We start from the raw sequence: 21,594 nt of genomic DNA, 5'->3' as shown, positions 1-21,594 counted from the left end.
CAGGGCAGAGGCTATGAAACTGCCAGAATATTAATGCGGAGGAAAAATTACTCACCCCTTACCGCATAGAAGGGGGGGAGGGAGGCGGAGAGGAAAGTAACAGACTAGTGATATTGTTCTCCACAGCTGCTGACCTGCGCCATAGACAAAAAATATTATAGTTATGATGGTCATTAGGCAATACCAAACATAAATACATTTTACCCAGTGGAGTCAATATTAACATAAGTACTCATGGTAGTGGTTGCCTCAGAACTACTCGGAAGAATGTATACAAACTTCTGCATATATGTGCAAAAAGCAACCAATACATACAAAATAGATATCCTGGAGTAAAAAAAACATATTAGCGGGCAGGATCAGTTAGCATTGTGATTCAAAGTACTGGAGAACAAGTTGAGGGTATCACCCATAGTTGAATAACTAAGCACGGAACCTACAAACTATTACTCATAAATCCCCTTTAGGTCTGTACTCAAGATCAAATTACAAATGCAGAACAGTCATGTAAGCAATAAACAGAGTGCATACATCAACCCGAAATTAGTTTAACTAAATAATAATAAACTTATAGCACAGGCTGGCAAATGGCACACAGTTAATATGTAAGAACTGTCAGCCTCTGGACCCTTATCACTATTCTAAAATATAAATAATGAAATGTTGGCTTACTCGGGATATAAGATTTATAATATATATGTTCGAGTGATAGAAGTGTCATTACTTGAAATTCTCATCCTACACCCGATCTACGGAAACAAGGGTAAAGGAAAAAAAAGTTAGTCTCCAGTCTGTGTCTAGTGTGAGGAAGCAGGTGAGGCAGGAGTTCATGGGGACACTAAGAAAGCTCAGATTGTCTCGTTTTTGTGTGAGAGCAACACCAGCTAGTGGAATGTACTGTAAGCCCCCTGGTACCCTCACAGTTACTCTGGATAGGCACGGGTTACACTCCGGGGAGCCGGCCGCACCCCCCAAGCTCCAAACTGCAACCCACTCCAAGCATATTCCTCTTCTGTACGAACCTGCAGAATCATAACAACTCCACCGACGCGCACATTATCATCTTGTTCCCTTGAGGCTTTAACTGCCACAGCTGGGCCGCATCTCTGAAGGACCAATTCAGCAGGGATTTTTGGCTCGCACCTCAGCTCACAAAGACTCCATACCTCCCGTTCCATCTCAGCATCAGTTGGCTGCAAACAGGTAGGTATGTAGGAAGGGGATCTTTCAAGGGTCATCCTCAAATTCAAAGCTGCTCCTGATGATTTCTTGCTAGACTTCAAGTCCTCTCTCACTGCATTCACAGACAATATAATGCCATCTAGCCTCTGGCAAACCCCTCTCTCAAGCTCCTCCATGCAAGTCTGCAGCACAGCAAATTGCTTCTCCATGGTAGTGGGAGAAGGATCTAGTGCAGCTCAGAAACTGCTGTGTTGTATATCACAATGCTTGGAGGGCTTCAGCACTAATTAGGCCCAACCTGCGTCATAGATCCTCGATTTCCTCAACTCTGGGAAATCTACTCCCAATTCCCCCGAACAACTTTCTAGTCAGTTGTAGGGCACAGCTAGAATGTGTAAATCTCACTTAGGTAGGGTTTAGACTCAATAAGTCCAGTAAAATAAATGCCGTTTCTCGGAGCTCCAGCAGTATATATCTGTTCTGTTTGAGCGCTAGCTCCGCCCCCCATAGTCCTTGATTAACAATATTAAATACACTTGTTAAAATAAAAAACGGAAGTTGTCATACATGGAAAGCACCAATCAAATGTCCCACCTATTTGTATATACATTGACGATAAAACCCTTAACATAAAAGGTGATAGCATTCATAGTGTAACTATGATACTATATATCTTGAATCAGCATATCGCTACAACATCTGTGTATTTTATACAATGTATCAAAGCATTTTTGTTTCAAGTACTTGACCTGTTTGTTTATACATTAGCGATAAAACCCTTGACATGAAAGGCATTAACATTGAACTTATAACTATAATCATGTATATGTTATATGTCTAGTGCTTGGCCTATATCTTTATAAATTGGTGATAAGACCCTTAGCATAAAAGGCATTAACATTAAGCATATAGCTATAATCATATATATGTTAGATCAGCATATCGTGAAAAATCTATGTATCTCATGCAGCAGTCTCGTCTTTTGAGTCATGGGAAAAGTGTTTCCCCTCTTAGTGTTATATTTCTACTAATAAAAGGGGAGAAACTTTGAATGTATGCTTGTCTTTCTAAAAATAATATATAAGAATGGCAACAAATATACAAATACATAATTTGCTATCCGTTTGCTCATATGTGAATTTATGATAATGTAGCAACCTATATGGTATGTTCACTTGTCACAGGGTATATATAGCATAGGTTGCTACATTTTCTGCTGATAAAAGAAAAAACTTAGAGTGAGTGTTTATCTTTCTAAAGATAATATATTAAAATTGCAAGAAATACGTCATCTGCTATCCGTTAGCTCATATGTGAATAGATGATAATGTAGCAACCTATATGGTATGTTCACTTGTCACAGGGTATAGGGATTATTCTAAAAGAGTTGCATCTCTAAAGTTTATCTTTAACTTTTTGGTAGGTGTTCTATTGTACTCCTTATAGCCCTGAGTTGAGTAAAGAGAATATTATGAAAACCCTATGAATATGTGGAGACTTGCTCCTAATATTTGGTGATCATTACAATAATATTTGTATTTTATTTTTTCGGAACAATAAACCACAAAACAGATGATGGAATATCATCCGCACAAACCTATCGCCAAAACTATGCAAATATGGCAGATGATCGTGTTCATATCTTAAAATCATTAATTGTCCATAGAAATGTTTATTAATTTTATTAGACCACAAAGAAAATAAAATGTGGTCCAATGTTTATTAATGTATTTTGAACTGTCAAATAGCCTCCCTTCTATGTGGAACTTCACTGACTATCCCTGTTTTATGATTCGACGGATGGGTGTTTTATAGAAGTGATAATTTAATTGATGTGCTTGTGTAGATTCCTACAATGCTGCTGTATATTATCAAATAACTCCACAATTAGCCATTTAACACAACATACATTTGACAAGACCCATGAATACTCCTCTTTATGTCACTTATTTTTCCACTTTGTAAAGGCTAATCTGGATCTAGCAGTCTTCATCATTATATATTACACACAATTGTCATTATATGCCACCAGGTCACCTCATGATGGCCCAATTAGGAGAAACAGCACGCACTCACACTTCAATAACCACACCACCTTCATATCACATGAAACATCCCTCGACATACACGATTATCTTTTACCAAATAGACACCAGCATTGTAGGAATCTACACAAGCACAGCAATTGCTTTTTAACTTTTATATTTGGAAGTTGTCTTGTTTGCCGAATGGGAGCAGCCCTGTTGTCTTTTACCATCATTTTGATTTGGGAATCTATTTTGGTTTGTTAGTAGAAACAGGAGTATTTCAAACTCCCCCCTGAAGAACAACTTGGAATCACTAAACAGTGTGCTGCAGAGTGCTAGCCTGCCTGCAAGCACCGGTCACAGGACGGTGCGACTTCATCTGGTAGCCTAACACTGTTTACGTGCTTACACACCTATCTGGTATGAAATACACTATGAGGCGCCCTCTTCTCTTTCTATCATTTCTGCAGATTGCCTAACACACTGGGCCCAAGCAGAGCTACCTCGAACCCACTAATTCAATCACACAGACCATCACGTCTACCTTTTGAATTTTTCTTTTGAATTATTCTTTTGGAACTGATAACGCTACTAGCGTATTAACATTGGACTCTATTCATCACTGGCTAGGTGCGCCCCCATAAGATCCCCCTTGCAGGTTCTTATTTTTCAATCACAGTACATAATAGTTACAGCTTTAATAATGCCAGAGTAATAAGCAGAGCAGCACAGGTGAATGGCAAGTTCCATGTTCAGCATTAAATACTCTTGTGACAAATATTGGAGAATCAAAGGGAAGCAGATTGTTTAACTGAACACATAAATGCAGAGTTCTGAATATATTTTGCAGGAGGATATTTGAGCAATGGCAAGTTGTAGCAGTGATTAGTTATAAGGTTCAGAGTATGAGTCAGGTTCAGAGTATGAGTCAGTTGTAGCAATCAGAGAATGATTATAGCAAAATATAAAGTTCAGAGTTCAGAGTTAGTATAGTAGCAGTGCCCATGAAACATTGCATGAAATAAATGGTTACTTGCAGTTTTGAACAAATCAGGCTTAACAGGCAGGTAAGGCAGGTAAGGCTGTATCTTGAAAATCTTTAGAATACTCCATGCTGGAACAAACTTCAAAGCTAATGCAAAGCCCAATAGGTCTAACATGACTTAAAAAGAGGTTGAGGGAATCATGTGCAGGGAAGGCAGTCTTAAAGGGACAATGATAGCAGGCAGGCATATGTTACAGCCGCACACTGAAGCTTGAATGCAAGGTTTCCCTTGTATATAGGGGTATCCTTGCATTCCTATTGGCTGTAAAATCAGCCAATAGGATGAGAGATGCTTACATCCTATTGGCTGATTTGACTTTGATCAGATCAGTCAATAGGATGTAAGCAGCTCTCATCCTATTGGCTGATTTGAAATTTCCTAAGGTTGTGTCCTCAGAAAATCTAAGCAGGGAAATGGTTGTCCCTTCTTTGAGCCCTAACCCTAAAAAAATTTAAGAGAGGCATCTTCACAATCTGTGATTAGAGCTTTGAAGTATTATGTTGATGTTACCAAGGATTTCAGACAAACTTCACGTTTGTTTGTTCACTATTTTGCTTCTAAACGAGGTTAGAAAGCTTCTGTTGTCTCTTTGGCTTCTTGTTAAAGCCATTGATTAATGAAGCTTTCTTGAAGGTGGGGCATATTCCTCCTAATCAGATTACTACCCACTCTACTAGATTAGTAGCTACTTTTTGGGCTTTCAAGAATGAAGCTTCTGTTGACCAAATTTGCAAGGCAGCTACTTTGTCTTCTTTGCACACTTTCACCAAATTCTACCATTTTTATGTTTTCACTTCTTCTGAGGCAGCTTTTGGTGGATAGATCCTTCAGGCTGTTGTTTCTGGGTAATTTTTCCTGTAGGTTGTTGTAAAGTGCATAGAACAAAAAATGATATATACTTTCTTTTTAGGGTTGTGGATTTAGTTTCCTAATGGAAATAAGATGTTTCTTATCCCACCCTATCTTTTTATTACTCGTGGACAATCCACAGCTTTGTTATTGGTTCCAAGGAGTAATGGATTGTGGACTCTTACCACCTTTATGAAAGAAAACATAATTTATATGGTGGTAAGAGTCCACGAAACCCCACCCTGTTTTTGGTGATGGATTTTTATGTAATGGCAGATCTTTTTTCCCAGCTCCTATTTTTTTGCTCTTTCTTTTCCTACCTTTTTTTTTGCTAGGCTATACATCAGACTAACTACCATAGAAGAAGGAAGGGTTATATAAAGCTCTTGGGGTTTGGGAATCTTTGCCTCATCCTAGCGGTAGGGTAGGTAATTTACCAGGAATAATGGATAGTGGACTCTTACCACCATGAAATAAATGAATTTAGCAGGTAAGTATAAATTGTTTTCTCTAAATTCCTATATTTTCCCTATTCTATAGATCACACAGACACCTTAGTGAAGTACCTTCTATATCATGTCGCTCTGCGCCTCTTACTCTCAAAAAGAAATAGTTTCCAACTGTAAAAAAGAAAAGCAAATTTTTAGCTTTTTTTCTTATCACAATGTGATATTGATTCACATTCATTGATAGGGAGGGCAAAATCCTATGATTAGGCAGTGCCAAAAAGTGTATAGGTCTGTACTTTTGCACAATTGATTTCCCAATATAAACTGAAGCATATGAATTTTTAAGACACCATAAGCTATACCCATCATGATTCCAAACCAGGGTGCTGGGTCAAAATAATGAGCAAAATCATCATGGGTGTTGCATCACGCAAAAAATGAGTTTCAGTTAAGAATAATTTAATAAGACATAAACTTTAGTAGCATGCAATAGTTTACTATCCTACTGCATACTATTGATATTCATGTTCCTTTAATTTTTAATTTTAATTTTTGTTTCTTATTCATTTATTGTATATTTGCTTTCTAAAAAGGAGTGTCACCATACCAAAACCCTTTAGAAACCTTAACACTGTCTCTCAAAAAGATATCAGTCAATTCACTGTAAAAAAATATATTTATATATTTTATTTTTCAGGTGATTTTGCAGTATTACTGAATGCTGGACTTTCAGCCAAGATCGCATTTTTAATGAATTTTATCAGTGCACTAACAGCCTTCGCTGGTCTTTACATAGGCTTGTCAGTGTCCAGTAATCCTAATATTCAAATATGGATATTTACTGTAACAGCTGGAATGTTCCTTTACCTGTCATTGGTTGAAATGGTAAGTGACTGTAGGGGAATATAATGAATTTTCTGTTGATTGGTACAATTCAAGTACTTTATTTTTATAATAATTCCTTGTTTGAACAACAGACTAAAAACTGGAACTACCTATTTCCCCCTTATTCTTTTTTTCCACAACCTTTCTCCCACCATTTTGTCATATTAGACCATTATGCTACTCACTTCTCTTCATTTTAACCAAAGTTCACTTTTCTCAATCATATATATCACCCTATATTATGCAATCACAAAGTATTAGCTATGTGAATAAAACAAATATTCAAAAATGCATTTTTTGGCCATGTTGACCAAAAAGTCCCCAGCATGTGGAGAATTTGTGCATAATACTTGTGCTTTCTTTGAATACTAGATTGTATTGGTCTCTCCTTCACATCCAAAATGCTGCACAGCTAGAGAAAAAGCTCAGTCACAACTAAAATGTGTCTTTCTAAAATTCTTTCAAAGGCCTCACAGTACTAACAAGACATTTTAGATAATCTCACCAGATTATAGAGTGCTTTAGACCATTTTACCCTTTATCATAAAAGTAACTGTTGAGGAAGTACCAACTAATCTATATTTATTTCAACTGACATATTTGATTTCATAGCTATCATATACTGTATATGTTGTAGAACAAAAATGCTAACAACATCAATTAATTTAAAGGTACCTTTTTTTCTTTTATGCTAATGTTAAAAATTATTTTTGGAAGGAGAAAAAGTAAAAAACAGGAATAGACTTTTGCACATGTCTACTAAATAATTGGCTATTGGGACAATATCCACAGCTTTATTGGTAGAGAAAGGCATGCCAAGTCTAGCAAGTAAAATGTTTTTATTGAGGAAGGGAACATCCATTAAAAATGTAGTAGATTTTGAAATGTCATCTTTAAGATATACAATTTAAGTAATAGAACACTTATTTGAAGATCTGTTGTCACTATGAGGTAAGTGATATGGTATAAATCAAATTATTTGAGCTTACTAGGAAACAAAGTCACAAGCATTTTTGGCCAAATGAAGAAGTGATCATTAAGTCACTAGAAAATTATTATTTTTAGATTTAATTGAAGCAAGTCTTCTCTCATCTATGATAAGATACCCATCTGTCCCTATTTATCATAGCTTTGTATCTGACTTTAATCTACATGTTTAAACTAAATGTTGACAATGAATCATTCATAGAGTAATAGCTTACTCAAAATTAAAGGGACATTAAACCTACAGCATATATCAGCAATTAAAGGGCCATGATAAACGTTGAAACACTTGAAATGATGCAGCATAGCTGTAAAAAGCTGACTAGAAAATATGACCTGAACATATCTATGTAAAAAAAGAAAGATATTTTAACTCAAAATGTCCTAAGTATTCACACTCTATTGTAAGAGGCTTTAAGCAGCAAATCAGTATGCCTGTCCTGGGACCTGCAAGGGAGTGTGCCTCATGCACACTCATGTTATTTCCCTATTCAGTTTAAGGTAGTTTACTATGAAATCTCATGAGAGTTAAGTGAAATCTCATGAGATCACAGTAAAAGAGTTCATGACCTCAGCACTGCTTATGCTGATTGGTTGCTATTCATTTTTTACATTTTTTTTTACCTGCAGCTGGGCAGTAACTGAAAGATATATTATTACACAGCACTTACTCTGGTGAGCTGAGACAATTTTGAAGTAAAATATCTTCCTTTCTTTCATGTAATTGGCAAGAGTCCATGAGCTAGTGTCCTATGGGATATACAATCCTACCAGGAGGGCCAAAGTTTCCCAAACCTCAAAATGCCTATAAATACACCCCTCACCACACCCACAATTCAGTTTTACAAACTTTGCCTCCTATGGAGGTGGTGAAGTAAGTTTGTGCTAAGATTTCTACGTTGATATGTGCTTCTTCTGAAGCTCGATTCCTCTCAGAGGGATGTGAAGGGAGTATCACCTATTGAATACAATGGTTTTCCTCATGGGAGATCTATTTCATAGGTTCTCTGTTATCGGTCGTAGAGATTCATCTCCTACCTCCCTTTTCAGATCGACGATATACTCTCATATTCCATTACCTCTACTGATAACCGTTTCAGTACTGGTTTGGCTATCTGCTATATGTGGATGGGTGTCTTTTGGTAAGTATGTTTTTCATTACTTAAGACACTCTCACTATGGTTTGGCACTTTATGTATTTATATAAAGTTCTAAATATATGTATTGTACTTATATTTGCCATGATTCAGGTTTTCAGTATATTTCTTTTTGCAGACTGTCAGTTTTATATCTGGGAAATACATTTTTTAGGAAAATGTATTTTTTACCTGGGGTATTGTCTTTTTTCAATTGACTGTCATTTTCAATTTCACGGGCAGAATTAGGCTTGCGAGGGCACAAAATGCTAAAGTTTATTGCGTCATTTTTGGAGCAAGATTTTTTGAGGCAAATTCGTCACTTCCGGCGTCTTAGTTGACGCCGAGTCCTTTCACAAGGTTGCGTCTTTAATGACGCAAGTGTGTCATTTCCGAATGTTGTTAGCGGCAAAAAAAAAATTCTGTTTGTGTTGTGCGTCATACTTGGCACCAAATTTTTTCATTATTTAAAGTCCCATTCCTATATGCCTCTTGCCTATTTCTCTATCAGAGGGCTATGCTGTTTGCATTTTTTTTTCCCATTCCTGAAACTGCCATATAAGGAAATTGATTATTTTGCTTTATATGCTGTTTTTTTCTCTTACATTTGTAAGATGTCTCAATCTGATCCTGTCTCAGAAATCACTGTTGGAACCCTGCTGCCTGATTACAGTTCTACCAAAGCTAAGTGCATTTGTTGTAAACTTGTGGAGGTTATATCTCCAGCTGTGGTTTGTAATAGTTGTCATGATAAACTTTTACATGCAGATAATGGGGAATATTTAACAAATGTCTTGCGGATCTGATCTGACAGTGCGGATCGTTCTCCATATTCAGCATTGCACCAGCAGCTCACAAGAGCTACTGGTGCAACGCCGCCCCCTGCAGACTCGCGGCCAATTGGCCGCCAGCAGGGGGGTGTCAATCAACCCGATCGTACTCTATCGGGTTGAATTCCGGCAATTCCTGTCCGCCTGCTCAGAGCAGGCAGACAGGGTTACGGAGCAGCGGTCTTTGTGACCGCTGCTCCATAACTTGTGTTTCTGGCGAGTCTGAAGACTCACCAGAAACACGGGCCGTCAAGCTCCGTTCGGAGCTTGATAGATAGGCCCCAATGTGTCCATCAGTAATAGTACATTGCCTGTTATTGTTCCTTCAACATCTAATGTACAAGATTTACCTGTGAATTTAAAAGAATTTATTGCTGATTCTATTCAGAAGGCTTTGTCTGCCATCCCGCCTTCTAATAAACGTACAAGGTCTTTTAAAACTTTGCATAAAGTTGATGAAATTTCAAATGACCGACAACATAATGAATTATCCTTCTCTGATGAGGATCTATCTGGTTCAGAAGATCCTGCCTCAGATATTGACACTGACAAAACTACTTATTTATTTAAAATAGAGTATATTCGTTCTTTGTTAAAAGAAGTTGTGTTATATTGGACATGGAGGAAACTAGTCCTCTTAGTCTTGATATTAAAACTTGCAAACATTTAAATTTTGTTTATAAACCTATATATATATATATATATATATATATATATATATACATACACACACACACACACTATATATACATATATATATATATATATATATATATACACACACACACACACTATATATATACATATATATATATATATATATATATATATACACACACACTATATATACATATATATATATATATATATATATATATATATATATATACACACACACACACACTATATATATATATATATATATATATATATATATATATATACACACACACACTATATTATTCTGGTATGATTTTGATATTTAAAGCTAGCTAGGGTAAGGCATCCTAAGGCTAAGGCTTAGCATTAGGGCATAGTGTAAGGGTTAGAATTAGCATCAGGGTTAGTCTGTGGTTTCAGACTTCACTGTTAAACACTATTAACCAAAAGAAACTCTAAGGCTGCCATTGCAACCTGGTACTCACAGTAGTGGTCACAGAGAGTAGTTAAGTTATACACATACACAAATGGACACAACTACAGTAATAACACATTGTAGATAAGATGATCATTTTATTGTGGACTCTTTTAGTTTACTTTACAGGTAATAAATATAATTTATTTCCTGAAAACTGAATGAGTTAAAAGGGATGTCTGCGCTCGCAATTGTCTTTGTCTCATACCAAAGTGTTGCTTCAGTGTTGGCACTAATAAACAGCTTAAATCACCAGCTATGTATGTATAAATATTTGCACAACAATTATTGATGCCATTTGCCTGCTGCCAGTGCCATTATACCATATATATTATATACATATTATTAATGTATCAAGTATCATGGACTCATTAAGTATGCCCTCCATTATGCCCGCAGCCAGCTCCGGCCTCTTCAAAGACCCCCACCATGATTCCTACCTCATCACTCCCTCGTCGTCTCTCTCTCACTCGGTCTTGGTCGTCTACTCTCAGGCTGGCTGGATGTCTCCGTCTTGTCATGTTTTGGGTACTGGCACAGCAATCACTCACATGGCTTTTATGCTGCCTGCAGATGTGTGAGCCTCAGTCAGGCGGCACATCCAGCTTCCCGCATGATTTTCTCCCTCCAGGCTCCAGACAGTCTCAGTCGAGTGAGTCATAGTCTGACTCTGAATGTGACAGGCAGTGGCAAATGAGCGCCTCCTCCTCCACTCTCTTACATCACATGCATGCACGCTGCGGCCCTCCAATAGGCTAAGTAAAAGCCGGGCCAGCCCAGGGACAGGAAGTAAACACTGTACTAGTATGCAGGAAGCCAGCCAGAGCCCCGGGCGCAGCGAATCTCAGACTCAGATAAAAAAGAATGTGAATGTGATGACACAACATACAACAATCTAATAAATCAATATTGACAACAAGTCAACATCATTATTACATGCATTATGATCCATAATGCTTCAAGTTCGTTCAGAGTGCAGGGCGGCAGAATGTATCCTCGGCAGTCGGCACCGCTCTCAGCGCCCCCCAGCTGGTGTGCCCTAAGGCAACTGCCTATGCTGCCTTATACAAAACGCCGGCCCTGGATGGGGCTATCTCTACTCTTGCTAAATGTACTACTATTCCTATGGAAGATAGTACTTCTTTTAAAGATCCTTTAGATAGGAAACTTGAATCTTAGCTAAGGAAAGCCTATTTATTTTCAGGTCATCTACTCAGGCCTGCAATTTCATTGGCTGATGTTGCAGCTGCATCAACCTTTTGGTTGGAAAATTTAGCGCAACAAGAATTGGATTCTGATTTGTCTAGCATTGTTTGCTTGCTTCAACATGCTAATCATTTTATTTGTGATGCCATTTTTGATATCATCAAAATTGATGTTAAATCTATGTCTTTAGCTATTTTAGCTAGAAAAGCTTTGTGGCTTAAATATTGGAGTGCTTACATGACTTCTAAGTCTAGATTGCTATCTCTTTCTTTCCAAGGTAATAAATTATTTGGTTCTCAGTTGGATTCGATTATTTCAACTGTCCCTGGGGGAAGGTAGTTTTTTTGCCTCAGGATTAAAGACCTAAGGGTAAATCTAAAGCTTCTAACCGTTCTCGTTCCTTTTGACAGAATAAGGAACAGAAACCTAATCCTTCCTCCGAGGAATCTGTTTCCAATTGGAAGCCTTCCTCAATTGGAATAAATCCAAGCCATTTAAGAGACCAAAGCCAGCCCCCAAATCCTCATGAAGGTGCGGCCCTCATTCCAGCTCAGCTGGTAGTGGGCAGATTAAGATTTTTCAAGGATATTTGGACAAATTCTGTCCAAAATCAATGGATTCTGAGTATTGTCTCTCAGGGGTACCGAATAGGATTCAGAGTGAGAAGATATTTTCTCTCACGCATCCCAGTAAATCCAGTAAAGACTCAGGCTTTCCTGAAGTTTGTTTCAGACCTGGAGTTTTCAGGGGTAATCATGCCAGTTCCGTTTCAGGAACAGGGTCTGGGGTTTTATTCAAATCTATTCATTGTCCCAAAGAAAGAAAATGTATTCAGACCAGTTCTGGATCTAAAAATGTTTGAATCATTATGTAAGAGTGCCAATTTTCAAAATGGGGACTATATAAGACTATTCTGCCTTTTGTTCAGCAAGGGCATTATATGTCAACAATAGACTTACAGGATGCATATCTTCATATTCCGATTCATCCAGATCATTATCAGTTTCTGAGATTCTCTTTTCTAGACAAGCATTACCAATTTGTCGCTCTTCCTTTTGGCCTAGCGACAGTTCCAAGAATCTTTTCAAAGGTTATCGGTGCCCTACTTTCTGTAATCAGAGAGCGGGGTATTGCGGTGTTTCCTAATTTGGACAATATCTTGGTACTAGCTCAGTCTTTAATTTCTGCCGAATCTCACATGAATCAAATGTTGTTTTTTTCGAAAACATGGTTGAAGGATTAGTTTACCAAAAAGTTATTTGATTCATCAGACAAGGGTCACCTTTTTTTTGGTTTCCAGATAGATTCAGTGTCCATGACTCTGTCTCTAACAGACAAGAGACGTTTAAATTTGGTTTCAGCCTGTTGGAGCCTTCAGTCTCAGTCATTCCCTTCAGTAGCTATGTGCATGGAAGTTTTAGGTCTCATGACTGCAGCATCGGACACGATCCCCTTTGCTCATTTTCATATGAGACCTCTCCAGCTTTGTATGTTGAACTAATGGTGCAAGGATTATACAAGGATATCACAATTAGTATCCTTAAATCCTAATGATTCAACTATCTCTGACTTGGTGGTTAGATCACCATCATATAGTTGTAGGGGCCTCTTTTGTTCATCCAACCTGGACTGTGATCACAACTGATGCGAGTCTTTCAGGTTGGGGAGCTGTTTGGGGATCTCTGACAGCGCAAGGGGTTTGGAAATCTCAAGAGGCGAGATTACCAATCAATATTTTGGAACTCTGTGCGATTTTCAGGGCTCTTCAGATTTGGCCTCTGTTGAAGAGAGAACCATTCATTTGTTTTCAGACAGACAATATCACAATTGTAGCATATGTCAATCATCAGGGTGGGACTCTCAGTCCTCAAGCTATGAAAGAAGTATCCCGGATACTTGCTTGGGCGGAATCCAGCTCCTGTCTAATTTCTGCGGTTCATATCCCAGGTATAGACAATTAGGAAGCGGATTATCTCAGCTGTCAGACTTTACATCCGGGAGAGTGGTCCCTCATTCCAGATGTGTTTTCTCAGGTTGTTCAGATGTGGGGTCTTCCAGAAAAAGATCTGATGGCTTCTCATCTAAACAAGAAACTTCCCAGGTACCTGCTCCAGCATGGCCTCACAGGTTTTTTCCATCAGGATCTCAAATCATTACATTTGAAGGTATAGAAATTGAACGCTTAGTGCTTAGTCATAGAGGTTTCTCTGATTCTGTGATTAATACTATGTTGCAGGCTCGTAAATCTGTTTCTAGAAAGATTTATTATCGAGTTTGGAAGAATTACATTTCATGGTATTCCTCTCATAAATTCTCTTGGCATTCTTTTAGAATTCCTAGAATTTTACAGTTTCTTCAGGATGGTTTGGATAAGGGTTTGTCTGAAAGTTCCTTGAAGGGACAAATCTCTGCTCTTTCTGTTTTATTTCACAGAAAGATTGCTAAGCTTCCTGATGTTCACTGTTTTGTTCAGGCTTTGGTTCGTATCAAGCCTGTCATTTAATCAATCTCTCCTCCTTGTAGTCTTAATTTGGTTTTGAAGGCTTTACAGGCTCCTCCATTTGAGCCTATACATTCTTTGGACATTAAACTACTTTCTTGGAAAGTGTTGTTCTTTTTGGCCATCTCTTCTGCTAGAAGAGTTTCTGAATTATCTGCTCTCTCTTGTGAATCACCTTTTCTGATTTTTCATCAGGATAAGGCAGTTTTGAGGACTTCATTTAAATTCTTACCTAAGGTTGTGAATTCTAACATTAATAGAAAAATGTTGTCCCTTACTTGTGTCCTAATCCTAAGAATTCTTTAGAGAGATCTTTTTCTTTGGATGTGGTGAGAGCTCTGAAATATTATGTTGAAGCTACTAAAGATTTCACGAAGACTTCTAGTCTATTTGTTATCTTTTCTGGCTCTAGGAAAGGTCAGAAGGCTTCTGCCGTTTCCTTAGTATCGTGGTTAAAGCTTTTTATTCATCAAGCTTATTTGGAGTCGGATCAAGCCCCATCTCAGAGAATTACAGCTCATTCTACTAGATCAGTTTCCACTATGTGGGCTTTTAGGAATGAAGCTTCAGTTGATCAGATTTGCAAAGCAGCAACTTGGTCTTCTTTGCATACATTTACTAAATTCTACCGTTTTGATGTATTTGCTTCTTCGGAGGAAGTTTTTGGTAGAAAAGTTTTTCAGGCATCTATTTCAGTTTGATTCTTCTGCTTATGTTTTACGTTTTTTCCTTTCATTTATGAGAATAAATTTATATTTTGGGTTGTGGATTAATTTTCTTCAGCGAAAATCCCTCCCTCTCTAGTGACTCTTGCGTGGAGTTCCACATCTTGGGTATTGCTATCCCATACATCACTTGCTCATGGACTCTTGCCAATTACATGCAAGAAAACATCATTTATGTAAGAACTTACCTGATAAATTCATTTCTTTCATATTGGCAAGAGTCCATGAGGCCCACCCTTTTTATGGTGGTTATGATTTGTTTGTATAAAGCACAATTATTTCCAAATTCCTTTGTTGATGTTTGTTACTCCTTTCTTTTTCACCCCACTACTTGGCTATTCGTTAAACTGAATTGTGGGTGTGGTGAGGGGTGTATTTATAGGCATTTTGAGGTTTGGGAAACTTTGCCCCTCCTGGTAGGATTGTATATCCCATACGTCACTAGCTCATGGAGTCTTGCCAATATGAAAGAAATGAATTTATCAGGTAAGTTCTTACATAAATTATGTTTTTTTACATAGAGATGTTCAGGTGATATTTTCTTTTTCCTGTTAGCTTTTTAGAGTTATGCTGCATCACTTTCAAGCATATTAATGAATAATATGTCCCTTTGAACAATGCACTGCAATAGAATTCTAACACTGTAATTTTATTAATACAATTTACAGGATTTTGAACAACAGATTTAATTAAGGATACACCGCTGGAAAAGTTAGTGGTATTCATGTTTCTGGTCATCTTTGCTGTAACCAATCAGGAGTAATTGTAAATTGAGTATGCACGTTTAGCAGGAGTGTTAAAGTGAAAGTCAATCCTAGCATTGTAAAAATGCTAGGATTGACTATTGAAACAAATAAAGGGGACTTTCATTAATGAAGTTTAAGATAATTCATGTAGAAAGCTCCTTTATTTGTTTCAACCGATCGCCGTTCTTAGCTGCTACAGCAGCCCACAGCTAAAAAAAAATTTTGCTAAGAGGTGACGTTTTCACCTCTTAGCCAATAGCTGTGCAGTAAATCTGGCATGAGAGCCGGATTTACCGCACGGCTATTGGCTAAGGGGTGAAAACGTCACCTCTTAGCAAAAAGATCCAAGTTTTGTCTTCACTATTGTATTCAGGGTTACTCACCCTTCCTTGTTTCACTTGGCCTTCTTTTGCAGTGTTTCTGACACTGTGCGTTCATCTCACACACCCTCTTATGGGCAAACTGTGAACATCATCACTCTGCAAATACTGGCAACTTCTGGCAATTTCCTGTCTCTCAGTGATAATGTAATACCAGTTTATTACATAACCATCACCCAGACCTCTCTGTCTCTGCCCTTGCGTGAGTCCAGACCTACCAAGTGCTCACCTATATTTTGGTGGTTCAGCCCCCCAACCTCAGCAATATGGAGGCGACCTGAGTCAATGTTAGGGCTTCCTTAACCAAGTGAGCATTTTTTGAAATGGTTCCCCAGGCATTTCCATATGATAGATAAAAGGTGGGCTTCCTGATTTTGTTGCTCTCGGATAAGGCTTTGGCCTGGGCAAATCCTCTATGGTAGAACAATAAACTGGTGATATATGATTACCCCAAATTTGTTGCCTCCTTTCGTAGGGTATTAGATATACCGGCTCATTCCACTTCTGCCACCAAGCAGATCATGTCAATCTAACAGGGTACACATACCAGTAACGAATAGGCCATTGAATTTAGTACCCTGGCGGCAAAGGTGGGCTGGAATAATGAGGCTCTGGTGGCCGCTTTCTCGCATGGCCTAAAAGACGAGATTTTGGCCATAGACCTGCCTAGTGTGCTTGAGGCTCTCATATCTACCCTCTCCTTCCTCTCCACTAATGGCAGTGAACCCATGTAGTTGGGATTCACTTGCCTCTCTGAAGGCATGGTTTACCCTCTCTCTATTGCAGAGAATAAGGCCATGGAGGAGTACATGGCGGATGCTCTTTCTCGGGGGTTCATTCGCAACTCCACTTCTCCAGCAGGTGCTGGCTTTTTCTTTTTTAAGAAAAAGGGTGGTGAGTTGAGACCTTTTATTTATTACAGAGGTCTCAATCGCATCGCAATCAAGAATGCCTACCCGATTCCTTTAATCACCCAAATATTTGATTGCCTCAAGGGATCAATGTTCTTTTCCAATCTTGATCTAAGGGGTGTGTATAATCTCGTTAGGATAAAAGTGGGTCACAAGTGTAAGACATCGTTTAACACCAGGAGCGAACATTATGAGTATGTGGTAATGTCCTTCAGATTTTGCAACACTCCCGCTGTCTTCCAGGAGTTTATCAATGATGTCCTTTGCGGCATGTTACAACAATGTGAGGTAGTCTATTTAGACAATGTTTTAATTTACTCCTCCTCCCTTGATTCGCACTGTCTGAATGTTAGACGAGTTCTGCAATGTTTATGTAAGAATAGGCTTTTCTGTAAGCTTGAGAAATGTGAGTTTCACCAGTTCTAGGTCACCTTTTTGGGCTACGTTATCTCCTCTGAGGGGTTCTCCATGGATCCCCAGAAGGTGTCGGCTGTTTTACAATGTTTTCTTGGTTTTGCTATTATTATACTATTATTGAAAATGTATTAGAATTTTTTTCCTCCCTGGTAAAACCTATTTCTGACCTAAGAAAGCCAGTGATCTGCACCATTGATTTCCCGCTGCCATTAAAGCAATTGAAGCCCTTAAATCCGCTCCAATCCTGTCGCACCCAACCCTGCCTTACCTTTTATCCTATGCCAAATGGACCCCTACACCCTTGCTGGTTCTATTCCAATAAGCTATCTCCAGCAGAGTGCAATAACGAGATAGGAGATAGAGAATTATTGGCCATAATCCTAGCACTCAAAGAGTGGAGTCTGCTTGAAGGTACTACTGTTCCTGTTCTTATTCTAACAGATCATAAGAATTTAACCTATCTCTCTGAGGCCAAGAGCCTTTTGTTGCGCCAAGCCAGATAGGTCCTGTTCCTTTCACGATTCAATTATGTAGTTTTGTATTTTCCCTGCTCCAAAATAAAAAAGCTCCCTGAAATGTACCAAGATTTTCAAGATGTCTTTGAAAAGAACAAGGATGCTGAACAAATATTCCCTAATACTGTCCTTCAAATAGGACATTTCCTAGCAAATAAAACCTCTTTACGGGACAAAATACATCAAAGGATTTCTAAACAAGAGATCTCCTCCAATCCAGTCAGGTTTTCAAATCCATAATAACAAAGTAAAAGTACTATCCTCTGTAATGTCAGAAGTCCTTCACTTTTAACAGTATAAAAGCCAAGACACAAGTTACCATTGTCCTATCACATTCATCTAGTCTTCCATGTCTCTCTCCTCAAACCTGCAATACCTGATCCTTTTTCATCTCAGAAATAACCTAGCCTGGGGCCTATTGTAAAAAATGAATCTGAAGAATGTGAGGTAGAAGAAATCTTGAATGCTAGAATCCATAGAGAGTGTTAGATAATTGTGTGTTAACTATAACTATCATATATATATATATATATATATATATATATATATATATATATATATATATATATATATATATATATATATATAAATATATATAAAGGAATTTATTTATAACTGAAAGGGACTAAATCTGTGCTTCAATAAAACTACCCCATCTGTTAAGATGGTATATCAAATCTAATCCAGTCTCCTGCTGGGCACATGTAGAAAACCATTTGAACATAGCTAACACCATTTACTGAGATTATATACCACATAATGGGCTAGATTACAATTGGAGCGCTAAATTATCATGTTGAAATTTGCCCATTTGCAGGCAGTAATCATTAACCAGCCATTACAAGTGGCTGGTTATTGCTACCTCGAGCTTGCTGTAACAATTAGCACTCAGAAAATTAAACAAAGATTAGATCTCTGGATGATTTTCTAAAAATGCCCAGTTTTGGGGCTTTTTAAATTGGCAGGAGTGTGGTGTTAAAAAAAAGGTGCCTTTTGGCTATGGGAACTATGTGTTCCCAGCAAACATAACTGTATATGCTTGCTGGGAACACATTGTATATGCTGTGGTATATATATATATATATATATATATATATATATATATATATATATATATACACACACATACAAATATATTTATGCATATATGTATATATATATATATATATATATATATATATATATATATATATATACACACATATATATAAATATATATATGCATACACATACTGTGTATATATATATATATATATATATATATACAGTGGGGGGAAAAAGTATTTAGTCAGCCACCAATTGTGCAAGTTCTCCCACTTAAGAAGATGAGAGAGGCCTGTAATTTTCATCATAGGTATACCTCAACTATGAGAGACAAAATGTGGAAACAAATCCAGACAATCACATTGTCTGATTTAGAAAGAATTTATTTGCAAATTATGGTGGAAAATAAGTATTTGGTCACCTACAAACAAGCAAGATTTCTGGCTCTCACATACCTGTATCTTCTTCTTTAAGAGGCTCCTCTGTCCTCCACTCATTACCTGTATTAATGGCACCTGTTTGAATTTGTTATCAGTATAAAAGACACCTGTCCACAACCTCAAACAGTCACACTTCAAACTCCACTATGGTGAAGACCAAAGAGCTGTCAAAGGATACCAGAAACAAAATTGTGGACCTGCACCAGGCTGGTAAGACTGAATCTGCAATAGGCAAGCAGCTTGGTGTGAAGAAATCAACTGTGGGAGCAATAATTAGAAAATTGAAGACATACAAGACCACTGATAATCTCCCTCGATCTGGGGCTCCACGCAAGATCTCACCCTGTGGGGTCAAAATGATCACAAGAACGGTGAGCAAACATCCCAGAACCATACGGGGGGACCTAGTGAATGACCTGCAGAGAGCTGGACCAACATAACAAAGGCTACCATCAGTAACACACTACGCTGCCAGGGATTCAGATCCTGCAGTGCCAGACGTGTCCCCCTGCTTAAGCCACTACATGTCCGGGCTTGTCTGAAGTATGATAGAGAGCATTTGGATGATCCAGAAGCGGATTGGGAGAATGTCATATGGTCAGATGAAACTAAATTAGAACTGTTTGGTAGAAACACAACTTGTCGTGTTTGGAGGAGAGAGAACACCATACCTAATGTGAAGCATGGGGGTGGCAACATCATGCTTTGGGGCTGTTTCTCTGCAAAGGGAACAGGACGACTGATCCGTGTACATAAAAGAATAAATGGGGCCATGTATTGTGAGATTTTGAGTGCAAACCTCCTTCCATCAGCAAGAGCATTGAAGATGAAATGTGGCTGTGTCTTTCAGCATGACAATGATCCCAAACACACCACCCGGGCAACGAAGGAGTGGCTTCGTAAGAAGCATTTCAAGGTCCTGGAGTGGCCTAGCCAGTCTCCAGATCTCAACCCCATAGAAAACCTTTGGAGGGAGTTGAAAGTCCGTGTTGCCCAGCAACAGCCCTAAAACATCACTGCTCTAGAGGAGATCTGCATGCAGGAATGGGCCAACATACCAGCAACAGTGTGTGAAAACCTTGTGAAGACTTACAGAAAACGTTTGACCTCTGTCATTGCCAACAAAGGATATATAACAAAGTATTGAGATGAACTTTTGATATTGACCAAATACTTATTTTCCACCATAATTTGCAAATAAATTATTTCCAAATCAGACAATGTGATTACAGGCCTCTCTCATTTTCTTAAGTGGGAGAACTTGCACAATTGGTGGCTGACTAAATACTTTTTTTCCCCACTGTATATATACATATATACACACACACAAACACACACACATACAGGGAGTGCAGAATTATTAGGCAAATGAGTATTTTGAACACATCATCCTCTTTATGCATGTTGTCTTACTCCAAGCTGTATAGGCTCGAAAGCCTACTACCAATTAAGCATATTAGGTGATGTGCATCTCTGTAATGAGAAGGGGTGTGGTCTAATGACATCAACACCCTATATCAGGTGTGCATAATTATTAGGCAAGTTCCTTTCCTTTGACAAAATGGGTCAAAAGAAGGACTTGACAGGCTCAGAAAAGTCAAAAATAGTGAGATATCTTGCAGAGGGATGCAGCACTCTTAAAATTGCAAAGCTTCTGAAGCGTGATCATCGAACAATCAAGCGTTTCATTCAAAATAGTCAACAGGGTCGCAAGAAGCATGTGGAAAAACCAAGGCGCAAAATAACTGCCCATGAACTGAGAAAAGTCAAGCGTGCAGCTGCCAAGATGCCACTTGCCACCAGTTTGGCCATATTTCAGAGCTGCAACATCACTGGAGTGCCCAAAAGCACAAGGTGTGCAATACTCAGAGACATGGCCAAGGTAAGAAAGGCTGAAAGACGACCACCACTGAACAAGACACACAAGCTGAAACGTCAAGACTGGGCCAAGAAATATCTCAAGACTGATTTTTCTAAGGTTTTATGGACTGATGAAATGAGAGTGAGTCTTGATGGGCCAGATGGATGGGCCCGTGACTGGATTGGTAAAGGGCAGAGAGCTCCAGTCCGACTCAGACGCCAGCAAGGTGGAGGTGGAGTACTGGTTTGGGCTGGTATCATCAAAGATGAGCTTGTGGGGCCTTTTCGAGTTGAGGATGGAGTCAAGCTCAACTCCCAGTCCTACTG

General features: G+C 38.3%; 1 protein-coding gene across 1 annotated transcript in view; it reads left to right on the top strand.

The window, feature by feature from the left end:
- The window catches only part of SLC39A12 (solute carrier family 39 member 12), a 256,970-nt gene that overhangs the window by 220,410 nt on the left and 14,966 nt on the right, over positions 1-21,594 (top strand). The window contains exon 12 of the mRNA XM_053715702.1: positions 6,251-6,438. Within this exon, the coding sequence (XP_053571677.1) occupies positions 6,251-6,438 (188 nt within the window). The remainder of the gene's footprint in view (positions 1-6,250; positions 6,439-21,594) is intronic.

The sequence above is a fragment of the Bombina bombina genome, chromosome 5, assembly GCF_027579735.1.
Source record: "Bombina bombina isolate aBomBom1 chromosome 5, aBomBom1.pri, whole genome shotgun sequence".
Classification (NCBI taxonomy): Eukaryota; Metazoa; Chordata; class Amphibia; order Anura; family Bombinatoridae; genus Bombina; species Bombina bombina.
Note: the sequence above shows the minus strand (reverse complement) of the source record. Positions and strands in the feature narration are given on the sequence as shown.